Here is a 14,293-nt window from a genome sequence, read left to right on the forward strand (position 1 = left end):
GTTATAACATCAACATCGTATGTTTTAACATCATCATCGTATGTTTTAACATCATCATCGTATCCCTAACATCATCATCGATGTTTTAGTATCATCATCGTATGTTATAACTTCATCGTCGTTAACCTAAAGCTACTGTGCTCGGCACAGCTAGAACAAGCGAGTGTCACCCTGTCCCATCGCACTCACGCATGAGTGGTTAAGCATTGTAGTAAGTGTTTAGCCTGCATACGTCCATACCGTGGTTTGATCGGGGACTATATGGAGCAAATCCATTTGATCTGACTATACAGCACAGTGTTGTAGCTACGCCGGTCGAACTTGGCCTGCACTACGTTTGCCGACCGATACTCCAAGTAAAAAGTTCTAATACCGCCCGGCACTCGCGCTGATCGACCGGTACAAAATTCAGTAAATAGTATATATATATATATATATATATATATATATATATATATATATATATATATATATATATGTTTGATATATATATGTTTGATCTCTAGAGTAAGGCAAAATATGTCTTCAAAAACAGAACTAGTATTGTTCGATACAGGTGACAAACGCCTACAGTGGAATTACGATCTTCCTTACCGGTTTCGAACCTCTGGACATACAATCAGCGTCCATAGCCTAGTGGTTAGGGTGTCCGCGTACAGAGCGGGAGGCCCGTGGTTCGAATCCCGGTGGAGGCTGAAAGTTTTTTCACTGTTCTTGATTTTCCAACTCATTACGATTTTCATTTATATATATATATATTTATATATATATATATATATAGTATGTTTATAGTATCTCTTTCGAGATCCGGCTTTAGGATTCACAAATGATTTTCGAGTTGGTTAGCATCATGTTTGATCTCTAGAGTAAGGCAAAATATGTCACCAAAAACAGAACTAGTATTGTTCGATACAGGTGACAAACGCCTACAGTGGAATTACGACCTTCCTCACCGGTTTCGAACCTCTGGACATACAATCAGCGTCCATAGCCTAGTTGGTTAGGGTGTCCGCGTACAAAGCGGGAGGCCAGTGGTTCGAATCCCGGTGGAGGCTGAAAGTTTTTTCACTGTTTTTGATTTTCCAACTCATTACGATTTTCATTTATATATATATATATATATATATATATATATATATATATATATATATATGTATACCCTTATATTCCCCTGGACGCGAAATTCTCAGGCAACCGCCACTCCAGAAAATTCAACAGCTACCTGCAAAATCCAAGCTACAACCCTGCGAAAGCATACAGACTGAAATATAACGAAGTTATATATAGGCCTACCAACTATTTCTTTGTTTTATATTGATGGTTATATATCAATGCAGAATTCAATGGGTGTGGATCGTGACATACTGCCAAAGCCCATACAGCAGCGGTAAACAATGTAGTAAGTACTACGTACTTAGCCTTCATACGTACGTACGGTGGTTCTTGTTTGCGGGACTAAATGGAGCATATCCATTTGATCTGACTACACTGCAGCATAGAGAGTGAATATAAAAAACGCATATACTGGCCTACCAAATATTATCTACCGAAGGTATATTGTCTTTGTTATTTTTCTAGGTAGAATTCCATGTGTGTGGATCGGAACAATTTGTACAAGAGTTAATTGATAGCCTATTCGAACAAAAGTATGACTTTCATAGATATATTATTAGCAGTAAGTTATATCTAACGTTAGGCAACACTTGGCATAAGCATATTAGGGTTATGATATAGTTATATATATAGTTATATATATAGTTATATATGTATATATACATCGCTCGATAGCTCTGCAAAATCAAACATGGGCTGTTTTACAACCAATCACTAACCTAATAATTGTACCTCGCTCGAGATCCAGCCTTTCTCAAAATGTAGCATAGTTGTTTAGATTACGCCTATTAGAGACGACTTTAGACGCTGATTTCAGGGATGATTAGTAAATGTCTATAATGAGTTGAAAAAAGATACACTAGGGTAACCATTCACACTCTAATAAATAGCTATTACCGATCGACTATAGGCAACTGCTGTGATTACGTAATCTATTTCTCGTAACGAAGGTATACCCATAGCTACTACCGACTGACTGGAGGCCAACGTTTCGAAGCTATGAAGGCTGGGCTAACAGATTAGCAATTATGTACAAGCGGCCTGTTTGCTTAGAGGTACGGTTCTCGTTTTGTGTGCTCGAGGTCCCGGGTTCGATTCCCCGCCAACCCTTTTTGTCCTTTTCTTGTTTTCTGCGTAGAAAATATTTCGATTTGCATTTGAATCTGTTGCATTCTAAATACTAAATTCTTTACATGTTTTCACTGTCAATAGTATAACTATTACGCATCGTCTATAGGCAATTGCAGTGATTAAGTGATCTATTTCTTGTGTCGATTACGTGTAGATGATGTCTCGAAGCTTCGTGTTAAGCAATAAATGACCCCGTCACGTAGCAAGTTTATTCCTTCAAGCCCAAGCAAAACATTTTGTAGAAAATTGTTCAATTAATCAGTTGGAATGAAGTGAACAATTGAACATTTTTCAGAAAAAATGTTGAATAGGCGAGATACGATAAGACATTTTGCAGAAAATTGTTCAATTGCTCAGTTGGAATGAAGCCAACAATTGAACATTTTGCAGAAAAATGTTGAATTGCCCAGTTAAAGCAACTGATCAATCCAACATTTTTCTGATTTTGGATAAGATATTATCTTGTTATCTACAGTGGCGTTACCAGACTTTTCAGTCTGGGGGGCACAGGGGGGGCACCAGCATTTGATGGGGGGCACTTAGGTGGATACGGATCACCGTCCTGGAGGGGTCTAAGGGGAGGGGGTTCCCTTCCAGGCGCGGCGGAACGGGAAAATTATTGGGGGGGGGGCTAATGTGTACTATCTAAGCGGAGCGCCACCATCGGTTGGCGCGGAGCGTACAAGAAAATTTTGGGTTTTTCAAACCCCCAGATGGCCGGAAACGGCACTTCCCGAGTGTTTTATGCTGCGAATACCTAGCCCTAAAATATGGGTCTCAAGCCTGCAATTTCTCAGATTGCACGTAAAAGTCTGTAAAAACATTGTAATTTGTATATTCGATGGTGTTTTAAGAGAGTAGCGCTATTACTCGTAGTGTACTCGCAAAGACGTTTTTGAGTGTAGTAAGGGGATGTTGGAGAACTGGCTGAAATGAAGCAAGCCATTGGCCTAAGACGAAGTTGTGTTGCGCTTACCGGTACTCACACTCACTGTTTCCACTTTTCACGGGGCGTGAAGACGCGGTTGGGGTGATAATGTGGTCTATAGCCAGGGGACGTGCCCCCAGCATTTACTAAAATTATCACACCTATATAGTATACATGTGCATCGGACAGATCGACAAGTATGCATTGAAAAATGGGCAGATGCACGTTTCGGAGCCTTGGTAAATATTGAGGGGCTTATCATGCATTTGCCCCCTCAACTTTTTCATTGAGGGGGGGGGGGGGAGGGCTGATCCCCCAAGCCCCCCGGTTCCGCCGCCACTGCCCCCTCCCCCTTTGGAAAATTTACGCATACGGAGGATGGGCTGGATGCAAAATGCTGCCACATTTGATGCTAAATTCGATCTGAAGATATCTCCAGAAATTGCTATTTTTGAGGTAATGATTTTAACAAGGCACAGAATTTTGCAGAGGATATGAACGACATGCTGTCGATATTATGCCTAACCCTATCAATAGAACCTACATTTGTTGAATTAATGTGTGCATGACCCCCGACTCCTTTCTTGTCCTCGTTTTCGCCCATTATCTATTAAGATGTAACAGGTTCCAGCATCGTTATTGGCTCCTATCAGGGATCTCACCATGCCATCCAAAGTTTGATCACACATCGAGTATGGCTCAGAATGCAGGTGTGAACATTCGCCATTTGTTCCTACAAGCATCTGACCTCAAATGACCTCTGCAGCCCCTACACAACAGGGTTAATATATGGGTCCACAAATATAGGCAAGTATGGTGCCTGCGGACCCTCACATTCTCACATTTCGTCAGCTCCTAACCTGTCAACCTCAGACCAAGGCAACATATTGCAGTACCCTCCCTTCTCACAGTTATGTAGCTCGCGAAGCGGACGTGTATATCCGCTGGTATGGCGTGAGCACTGACACATTCAATGTAAATATCGACACCTGTTGTGATGGCGCGGGTTACGACGTCGATACCCGACGTTCAAGGAAAAACTTTTTCATATTTTCGCAGCTCATTTGAAGAAAATACGAATTTCTGTGCTTCTTTGTCCTTAAGAAAAACCAACTCAGATGATGGGAGTTGAATATAACAAAATAAATATATATTTTTTTACCAACCCAAATCTCAGATGGGGGGCACTCGGGGGGCACTAGGTTTTCCAGGGGGGCACGTGCCCCCCCCCCTGCCCCCCCCCCCTTGGCGACGCCACTGGTTATCTAAACAATTTACTGAAAAATGTCTTATCGTATAAGTTGTCAATTAGACATTTTGCAGAAAATTGTTCAATTGCCCAGTTAAAGCAACTGGTCAATCCAACATTTTTCTGATTTTGGATAAGATATTATCTTGTTATCTAAACAATTTACTGAAAAATGTCAACTTATGTGGAAAAGCTTTTCTTATGTTGCGAGTGGGGCAAGACAGAACTATTCACCTGTGAAGAATCCACCCAAACAGGTTCCGCCTAATATCAAGAAGGAAGCATTCTTGCAGACTCAGAAACTGGTAACTCCATAGACAATATGGCACATATGTAGATAACAGAAGAAATCTTAACAGACCTAAATTCACCTCTCACTTTGAGGATGGTATACGTCATATTGAGCCAGTTTTACTCCGTCTGTTTGTTCTTAAAAGTGCCAGAAGCAACAATAACCATATGTATGTAATAATGTATGTAAGCAAGTTTTTGCTATGTGGCTTGTAAATAGAAGAGCATAGCAATTTAACACCAATGTAGACCTTCATATAGCAGCATAGAAAATTTGAGTATTTAGAGTGTAAGGCTATGGCGTATCTTATTTTGCCATAGAAGCCTGGCATATGTAGCCATGTGATAAATGTACATTGAAATGTTGACAAGTTACCTCTGTTTTGGTGAAGCAATAATTCCCAAAAGCAATTAAAGATGTGAATTGTTTTCACTTATCACTGAAATTAAGCCACATTCTGATCTGCTTCAATGGGATTTTATTTCGCATAACTAATTCAATTAGTTTGCATGTCTCCTTTAAATATCTGCTCTTGACCATAGTAGGCCGTGTGTGTAAGAAGAATGCACTCATATTGTAGACGTTTTGTTTCTTATTTCTAAAAACTTGTTCAGACCAAAAGTGCAGGCCAGGTCTCCTGCACATGGTCATGGAATTTCCTTATTTTGTCATTTAATTTTCAAGAAAGTGAGAAGGCTGCGTGGAATGTTAAAGGATGTCACGTAGATGGTTTAACAAAATTAACGTCATATGGGTATGTTGGGATTTCTCATTTCAATATTTTAGTAGCACTTTCTCCACTGTTGAACAATTTCTGCACTAAGCTTTCCAATTGAATTGTTTTTTAACACTTTCCAAGGCCAAGTGGGTATCACCCAGAGTAGTAATACCAGATCTCTCGCAACTGTTAACTTCGGTACTTTCATAACAAACTGTGTAATCCGTCTAATGAACTCCAACCTATACCTTCATACTATATAGGTATTGAAAGAACGGACGAATTAATATTGTAACGTAAATTCACTCTGTATTGCCTACGTTTGAAGTTTTGTTGCTGGTGGCTTTCCTTGCAAGCAACTCGAATGCATAAATATTTTATATCTTTTCTCAGATTCGGCGGACGTCCAAAATAGATTAAAATAGACAAAATAGATAGAAATCACGTGGACTTAGTCTAGCTGTTTGCTATTATTTAACGCTCGCGTGATTCGCGAGGTACAACCAATCAAATCATTTGTTCTACAACACAACCAACCCCGTTATATTTACCTATGTATAACGTAAGAGCTAATACGTGTAGATCTGAAGGAGTCAACTTAAATATTGCATTGTAACAGAGAGTCTCCGTAAGATCACCATCGGCGCATTTTCGGTAAGTCCTTTGAAAATCATATTTAAATCATTGTGAAACGTTTTTAACGTGACTATCGTAATGTTTATCTAAGTTTAAGAGTACTAATTAGACATGACATAAATAAGCCCGTGGTTATTATTGGTGTGACAGCCACTTTCCCCTTTCCTTAGCATTTCATTATGATATGAGAAATAATTTACAAGATAATTAAACGAATGTTTGGACATGTTTGAATCTTTGTGACGAATTTACGTCAATCAAAGATTTAACGTAAGGGATCCGAGGACTAGGCTGACGTAACTGTACACAGCCTATGTATAGCATTGTTTTCTTTGTGTAACTTTTCCTAGAAATAAGTCTGAAGATTGGGGAAAGTGCGTTCTCTTTAGTAGAGGATTAATCCTTATAAAGTAGCCTGAGTGATTGTATTCCAAAAGTTAGACTCGTTAGATACTGTAGTGTCATTGGCGCAGTGCGTTCGTTTCGCGTTATTGACGCAGTCCGTTCGTTTTGCGGTACTGACGTAGTGTGTTCGTTGTGCGTACTGACGCACTGTGTTCATTTCATTTTATCGAAGTAGTGCGTTCGTTTCGCGTTATTGAGGTAGTGCATTCGTTTCGCGTTATTGATGCAGTGCGTTCGTTTTGGGGTACTGACGGAGTGCGTTTGTTTCGTGTTATTGACGCAGTCCGTTCGTTTTGCGGTACTGACGTAGTGTGTTCGTTGTGCGTACTGACGCACTGTGTTCATTTCGTTTTATCGAAGTAGTGCGTTCGTTTCGCGTTATTGACGTAGTGCGTTCGTTTCGCGTTATTGACGCAGTGCGTTCGTTTTGCGGTACTGATGCAGTGCGTTCGTTTTGCGGTACTGACGCAGTGCGTTCGTTTTGTTTACTGACGCAGTGTGTTCATTTCGCTTTATCGACATAGTGCGTTCGATTCGCTTTATTGACGCGTTCGTTTCGCGTTATTTACGCAGTGCGCTCATTTTGTGTTATTGAAACATTGTGTTCGTTTCGCTCTATCGACGCGTTCATTTCGCTTTATTGACGCAGTGCGTTCGTTTGCGTTATTGACACAGTGCGTTTTTTTCGTTGTTGACGCAGTGCGTTCATATTGTATCTTTTGTTGAGTGCGTCCAAGTTGCATCAATTATTGTACTGAACTAGTAATGTTGAAGTCTTGCTACATGATTGAGATTTTTCGGTCATGTAGCAAGACTTCAAGAGGACGCTCCAGCAAAGGTTCCTTTAAGAGAAGCACTGAGACATACTGCTAAACCAGTTGGAAGGCCCGTGACTACATTGCTTGGAAAAATAAAATCGCAATTCAAGGACATTAATATTATTAACAATTTCGAAGAAGCAATAAACCTTGGGCAAGATCGTGATACGTGGCGGAGGTTAATCACTGAGCATGTCGGATAGACGAGACTCATCTTACTACTACTACTACTACTAGTAATGTTAGGTCAAGACTGAATACATACAATCAGCTAACATTTAATGTACCAGTATGTTTCTATTGCATAGTCCGTCACTACGTTTGTTGATTCTGTACTTTGATTGTATTAAAATTTGTTGGAAGAAATCACTAAAGATAAGATTGAGAATCATAGGTGAGAATCATAGGTTGAGAATCAAGAGGATTATACTGGGTCGGTGGATGTATCATTCTTATAGTTGTTGAAAGTATGCACAAAACCTTGACATTTATAGCATGGATTAATGATGGGGTTTCTTTACATGGTTCAATTTTATGTTTTGAGAGTCCTATAGGGTTGGCTATGTTTGATGACGTCATCTCTCTCTTCTGCAACAGAGAAGCTGACTGTTACCTTCCATGTTTCTTTTCCACCTTACTTAGTAGTCTTTGGACATAATTTGACTAGTAACCCTGGTCAGTTAGTTCTACTTTAATCCACTATCACTAAAACTGGGATTGATACGACAGACAACAGCAGAGTAGTAGTTTGGAAGCAACTGTTTTGGCAGTTTTGGAGATGGTTTGCCTAGTTTTAGTATCTTGAGGCCAATGTTTCATTAGTGAGTTGGTTGATTCTGGATTTCCTGGAGTAATTTCTACATTGGAATTCTGATTGAGGCAATTGGGGTGTTAGGTTGGCTCTCTTCATGAGTTTGGCCAAGGCGATAGGGTTTTGAATAATTTCAACTGGGATTCCAGAGACTATAAGACCTTTTCTCCTGGTTCGATTTTAGGTTTCTGCTTGGGATGAGAATTATCATAATCATTAGTCCGGAATCGTTTCCTAGTAACAATTTACGTATTGGTTAAGTCATGGCCAGAGAAGGAGGCAGGTAAATAGAAGTTAGCCATTTTCTTAGTGAAGCTCCGTGACAACCAGAGAAGCAATGTTCATGAACTTCATAGTGGGGATGGAATCCATCTATATATTAAGTACAGGAATACTTTTACTTATTATAGAGGTCAAAGGTCATATGAGGTCACCAGAGGTCTTATAAGCCCGATAACTTAATAAGTAAAGCTTGGATGAAATTCAACTTATTTGGGGTATCTATACTTTAGTAAGTACGGGAAGCCTGTCAAAAGTTGTAGACATAAACGGTCATTTGAGGTCACCAGAGATCTGCATACTCTAAAAATACTGTAATTCCTAAAGTAAAGCTTAGATGAATTCCAAAGCTTTGGTTTTGGTATCCACTCTATTAATTACAAGCATTCAAAAGTCTTGTAGAGGTCAACAGTCATCTGACATTACCAGAGGTCAAGGTATGAAAACCATGTCAAAAGGTCCACATTAGTGGAAGAACCCAGCTGATCACACACATTCAGCAATGGTCAATTCTTGATATCTGCGGTTTTACTGTTAATCCGCATATGGAAATGCTGCAAGGAATCACTAAGCGATTTCGCAGTTGAAGTTGCACTGAGCAGTACTGAAATTTGAATGTACTCAAGAAAATAGTCAACATTTCATGAGAACGAATGCAATGTTTATAGGTAGTCGGCTCCAACTACCCATCAGGGCACTTAATTTCACAATTAGATCATAATGCCTGACAATGTCCTTTCATTGTTTTGTATCTATACATACAGGTCACTGGTCCAAGATGTCATTGTCACGTCACGAGGCAGTTGAATTTCTATCCGGGACTCTTGGGATGCCAACAGTGTCCTCTGAAGATCTAAAGCCTACACTTCCTCTTCTGAATGGCATCATTAAGCATTTTCAACAAATCATACCATATCAAAGTGTTGTGGCGTGTTCTTTAGATGATGAACGTCGGCACCTTCCAAGTTGGTCTGAGATCCAGCAGAGCCTCTTTGCCAAATATGGCGGTCTTTGCTACAGCTTGAATGTATTTATGAAAGTCCTTTTGGAATCTCTTGGCTATGAAGTAGTTTATGTTTCAGCATGTGGTTTCCGGTTCAACGATCACGTGACAGTCATTGTTTTAAACCTGCGAGGTGCCGGCAGTAAAGATTTGGTCGAGGTTGGTTGTGGTTATCCAACGTTCCAAGCTTTTCCTCTCGACTTTGATGATGAATCACCTGTATACATCTCTGGCTTCCTCCGTCATAAGTTTGTAAAGAGAGAAAATTCCATCATCTGGTATCACGAACCAAGACAAACGCCTTGGTCAATTGTTACTTCACAGCTGTCACCAGATGGATGGTTTAAATTTATAGATATCGAAGCTTTCACACCTTGTGACATCAGATATTTTGAATCTTCAATGACTGCACATTACACAGTTAAAGAAGACAACATTTTCCTAGTGGCACCTCGTGCAGTACTTTATGAAAATTGTAAGCTGGTCGCAATTAAGGGAACACAACTTATTACGGAAACTGAAGACAGGAAAGTAGACAAAAAGGAGATAGAAACTTTAGAGGAACTGTTGCACTTGTATAAGAAATACTTTCCTCAATTACCTCAAGAAGTCATCAGAGATGCTGTAAAGCACACTGGTTTGTTTGGATAGTAAGGTTCTTATGAAACAGCCAGATATAGGGGGAAATTTTGAGTAATAATCTCAGGGGCGTATCCAGGATTTTCCAATAGGGGGGGGGGGGCGTCAGGCATGAATGATCGCCGTCCTGGGGGATGGGTCTAAGGGGAGGGGGTGGACAATTTTTGCTTTCGAAGAAGGGCTGAAATGCAAAATGGTGCCATATGCATGGGCGGCGATCCGTACTTCCGAGTGGGGGGGGGGGGGGGAATGACCTTGTTGACTATCTAAGCGTAGCGCCACCATGAGTTGGCGCGAAGCGTACAAGAAAATTTTGGGATTAACAAACCCTCTAGATGGCCGGAAACGGCACTTCCCGAGGTTTCCAAGCGGCATATACCCAACTTTAAAATAGGGATGTCATGTCCGAAATATCTCATAATCAGGATCCAAAATACTTTTTTTTTTTAATTTCGGATGTTATTTTGGGAAAATTGCCCCTGTCAATCTTGTTTCAGGCGCAACGTTAGAATGTTCGAGAGCTCTTTTATATTATTCGATGAAGAAAATGGCCTCATGCAGGCTATTATAGGCCTATACACATGCAATACACAATAACACATAGTTACATTCCTAGGTACCGATTGCTAGGGCATCCAGGTGAAACGTGTATTAAGCATTACCCTGGTAACATGAGATTCTCAGCTGTTCGAGGGAACATGTACGTGTGTAGGCCTACTATAGGGCCTATATGAATACTATGAGGGTGCATATATGTACTATATCAATACCGTGGGCGCAATAATACATTTTGTTGTTATAGGGCCAATGAAGCCTACAGTCAACTATTCTTGCTTTGTAAAGACGCTTTATTTGAAAAGATCGCACTGCGTTTATGGTAGGCGAGAAATGAAGCTAAAAAAAGAGCCGTACATTAACGATGATGCATAAATGTAGGCATGAAAATATTCTTATCCCTGGCATTTGGTGGGGGGATATGGTGTATTACATCCCCTCCACCCATTTTCATGGGGGGATATATCCCCCCCTTCCCCCCAGGATCGCCGCCCATGGCCATATGTGATCCATTTTTCGACCTTAATAATAAGCAACATTTCCAGTAAATATGGACACAAAATGCACAATTTAGTATGGCTGGCATGTCACTTAGTGTTTATAGTGATAATACAAACACAATTACCATCTATGTTTCTAAAACTATTATGCCGCCGAACTTCGCCAGAACCTTTTTTTGGCAAACAAAAAATAAAGCATACGGGAGGGGGGGGGGGGGTTGAGCGATCACCGACATCTCACATAAAAGTCGTCATAATTTTTTTTGCTAATCTTTTTTTTTTGGTGACGGCCAATAGGGGTGGCGCGCGCCTGTTGCGCCCCCCCCCCTGGATACGCCCCTGTAATCTTGGAACTATCTAGTAGCGCACCATGCTTCTGTTGCCTCTGTTGGGTCGATGTCATTTTGTTCAAGCCGTGAGTGTAGAAGGAGGTTTATCGTCCTCTAATTTGGCTCCGGTCTATTTTTGTATTGCTTGAGCATTTCATTAAGGTACGTTGTTATTTCTCACTCTATTCAGACAGCCTCCATAGATGTTGAGGGTTTGAAGGTCGTTGTCCTTCACCAAGCCAGGGAGTGTCCCCATATAAAATTTGTCATATCATACAACAATAAAATAGGTAGGAAGATAAACAACGTTTTTGCTTATATGGACTCTGCTAGTATGAATCTGATTTAAGTTCTTGAAATGTTCAAAAACACAAAGCTTCAGAAGGCTTTTCTGCCTTCACTCCCCCCCCCCCCTACAGTGGCCCTGGACCCCACGTCGACATGGCTTTGCACTCCGGCTTGCATTTCTTGCATGCATTCCCCCTCCCGAATGTTGCTCTCATTTTGCTGTAAATTGTTTACCGGTTACCGTCATAGTGATATGGTTAAACTTCACTGTTATGTTGATATTTTAGGAGCTTTAATATATTTTTTTTCAATTGACATTTTCTCTGTTGTGGTGGTTTAACTGAAAGTTACAATTTCACACAAAAGGGGCAACCACCTGTGACATGTCATCTTGTTATGTGTTTCTATATTTGCACACAAATCCATATTCCATGGTATCTTTATAGTCTAAGTAAAACAAATATGTTGTACACCACTAGACTAATTTCCTGTAGTTTTTCGTTTCTATTATCGCCTCACCCGTGATACCCGACAATATGTATATAATCTCTTTTCGCATGGTTTCCATTTCAGGGTATTTTACTATATAAGAGTGTATTTCTTTTTGTGATATTATAACTTGTTTTTCGTATACTAATGTATTTATTTGCAGAAACTTTTCCTAACATTTTGATGGCGAGTAAATAAACTGATGTACTATATAGTGATGAATATCATACGGCTATGGCTTATTCCACCCCCCCCCCCAACACCATGGGCGGTATCATACCGGCTAATGCCCGAGGCGCCCTCACCGTGGGCGTATCTCTTTATTGCAGTTGCCTTCTATAAATGACGAATCAATTACGGATAGTATTTCATGAGTAATTGCTTAGAGTTGTTTTTTCTAAGTCCCCTTTCTGACGTCATTTCATGAATTACAAAGGGATCTTAAATCAATGTCAAATCAATCAGAGTGAGAACTATATGTTGTTATTATAGATGCAGAGATTGAGAACTATATGTTGTTATTATAGATGCAGAGATTGAGAACTATATGTTGTTATTATAGATGCAGAGATTGAGAACTATATGTTGTTATTATAGATGCAGAGATTGAGAACTATATGTTGTTATTATAGATGCAGAGATTGAGAACTATATGTTGTTATTATAGATGCAGAGATTGAGAACTATATGTTGTTATTATAGATGCAGAGATTGAGAACTATATGTTGTTATTATAGATGCAGAGATTGAGAACTATATTTTGTTACTATATTATGCAGAAATGTGTACAACGTGTAGCCGTCTGACAGTGTTTCCTCTATCTCTAAATCAGTAATAAGAAATGTTGATAAATGTTTTGATTATTGATTATTCAGTTTCAGTAAGTATTCATTTCAAAGGGAAAATGATAAATTGGAAACTTAGAAGTGAAATATTAAGAAAGAAATTAAAATCAAATAAATCAAACTTAAGAAAGCGAGTTCCTAGCAACAAAAAACAATTGTGGAGTACGTCAAATAAGCAATTATTTAGTTAGGCCTACCATCCTGCCGCCCCCCCCCCCCAACAACCGCCCGTTCCGCCCTGCTTCATCTCACTAATATCTTCGTGAAATCGTGTTCCGCTTGAGTCTTTCATAAGTTTTGCCATAAGGCCGCCATTTTGTCAATATAGTCTACGATATACTGCCTCAATAACTACCAGGTAAATCATATACCATTCCACCCCTCCGCAGGCTCCGCGACCTTCTTTATTATTGTAAAGGCAAGTGGTATATCCCTAGTAACAACATTACCAATATATGAAGCAAAATATATGCAAAAACCATCAGTGTTTCTCAGGCGCGGCGGAACGGAAAAATTATTGGGGGGGCTAATGTGTGGAGACTATCTAAGCGGAGCGCCACCATCGGTTGGCGCGGAGCTTACAAGAAAATTTTGGGTTTTTTTCAAACCCCCAGATGGCCGGAAACGGCACTTCCCGAGTGTTTTATGCTGCGAATACCTGACCCTAAAATATGGGTCTCAAGCCTGCAATTTCTCAGATTGCACGTAAAGTCTGTAAAAACATTGTAATTTGTATATTCGATGGTGTTTTAACAGAGTAGCTATTACTCGTAGTGTACTCGCAAAGACGTTTTTGAGTGTAGTAAGGGCAGTAGCGGGGCTAGGGGTATTGTCGGGGGGGGGGCAAGAATGGTCTGTAGGGGCGCTTTCGACACTATCTAAGCGGAGCGCCACCACAGGTTGGCGCGGAGCGTACAGAAAATTTTAGAGTAAAGATACTCTCGAGATTGCAGGAAATGACCCTTTCCGGGGCCTTGCTAATTTGCAGATAAACGGAGAATAAATAGGTGTCGTCGCCATTTTGTCGGAAAATACACCAACAGAATATGACACATGTCAATAGGTATATGAGAGCGCAATAAAATAGTCAAAAATCGCGAATAAGTAAAAAGTAGTGAAAAGCTGAAAAGGGCGCCAGCAGTCCATTTGAGTCCGTCAGAGGGGGGGGGGCATCCGCCCCTGACTGTATATATGGACGCTCGATCCGCCACTAAGTAAGGGGATGTTGGAGAACTGGCTGAAATGAGGCAAGTGATTGGCCTAAG

General features: G+C 40.2%; 1 protein-coding gene across 7 annotated transcripts; it reads left to right on the plus strand.

Moving 5' to 3' along the window:
* The first annotated feature begins 1,270 nt into the window (after window positions 1–1,270).
* Window positions 1,271–13,512, plus strand: LOC139966064 (uncharacterized). Of its 7 annotated transcripts, none has more exons than XR_011792450.1 (3): window positions 1,313–1,399; window positions 2,064–2,168; window positions 9,145–13,512. XR_011792450.1 is itself a non-coding variant. In XM_071968713.1 (2 exons), exons 1-2 carry the CDS (start codon window positions 1,318–1,320, stop codon window positions 10,032–10,034), a joined length of 972 nt encoding a protein of 323 aa, XP_071824814.1. In that variant the 5' UTR covers window positions 1,271–1,317; the 3' UTR covers window positions 10,035–13,512. The 7 variants fall into 7 exon arrangements, 1 of the variants encoding a protein (XP_071824814.1); XR_011792447.1 differs by lacking the exon at window positions 1,313–1,399 and adding an exon at window positions 1,406–1,552; XR_011792448.1 differs by lacking the exons at window positions 1,313–1,399; window positions 9,145–13,512 and adding exons at window positions 1,406–1,552; window positions 5,825–5,849.
* The last annotated feature ends 781 nt before the right edge of the window (window positions 13,513–14,293 follow it).

This window comes from Apostichopus japonicus, chromosome 4 (assembly GCF_037975245.1).
Source record: "Apostichopus japonicus isolate 1M-3 chromosome 4, ASM3797524v1, whole genome shotgun sequence".
NCBI classification, from domain to species: Eukaryota; Metazoa; Echinodermata; class Holothuroidea; order Aspidochirotida; family Stichopodidae; genus Apostichopus; species Apostichopus japonicus.

What these genes read in the sequence shown, in the direction of transcription:
- LOC139966064 (XM_071968713.1), top strand. Translation starts at nt 1,318, where the DNA reads ATGGTTATATATCAATGCAGAATTCAATGGGTGTGGATCGTGACATAC. An exon ending in CAGCAGCGGTAAACAATGTA is followed by an intron (nt 1,400 to 9,144) that starts GTAAGTACTACG and finishes CTATACATACAG; the next exon opens with GTCACTGGTCCAAGATGTCA.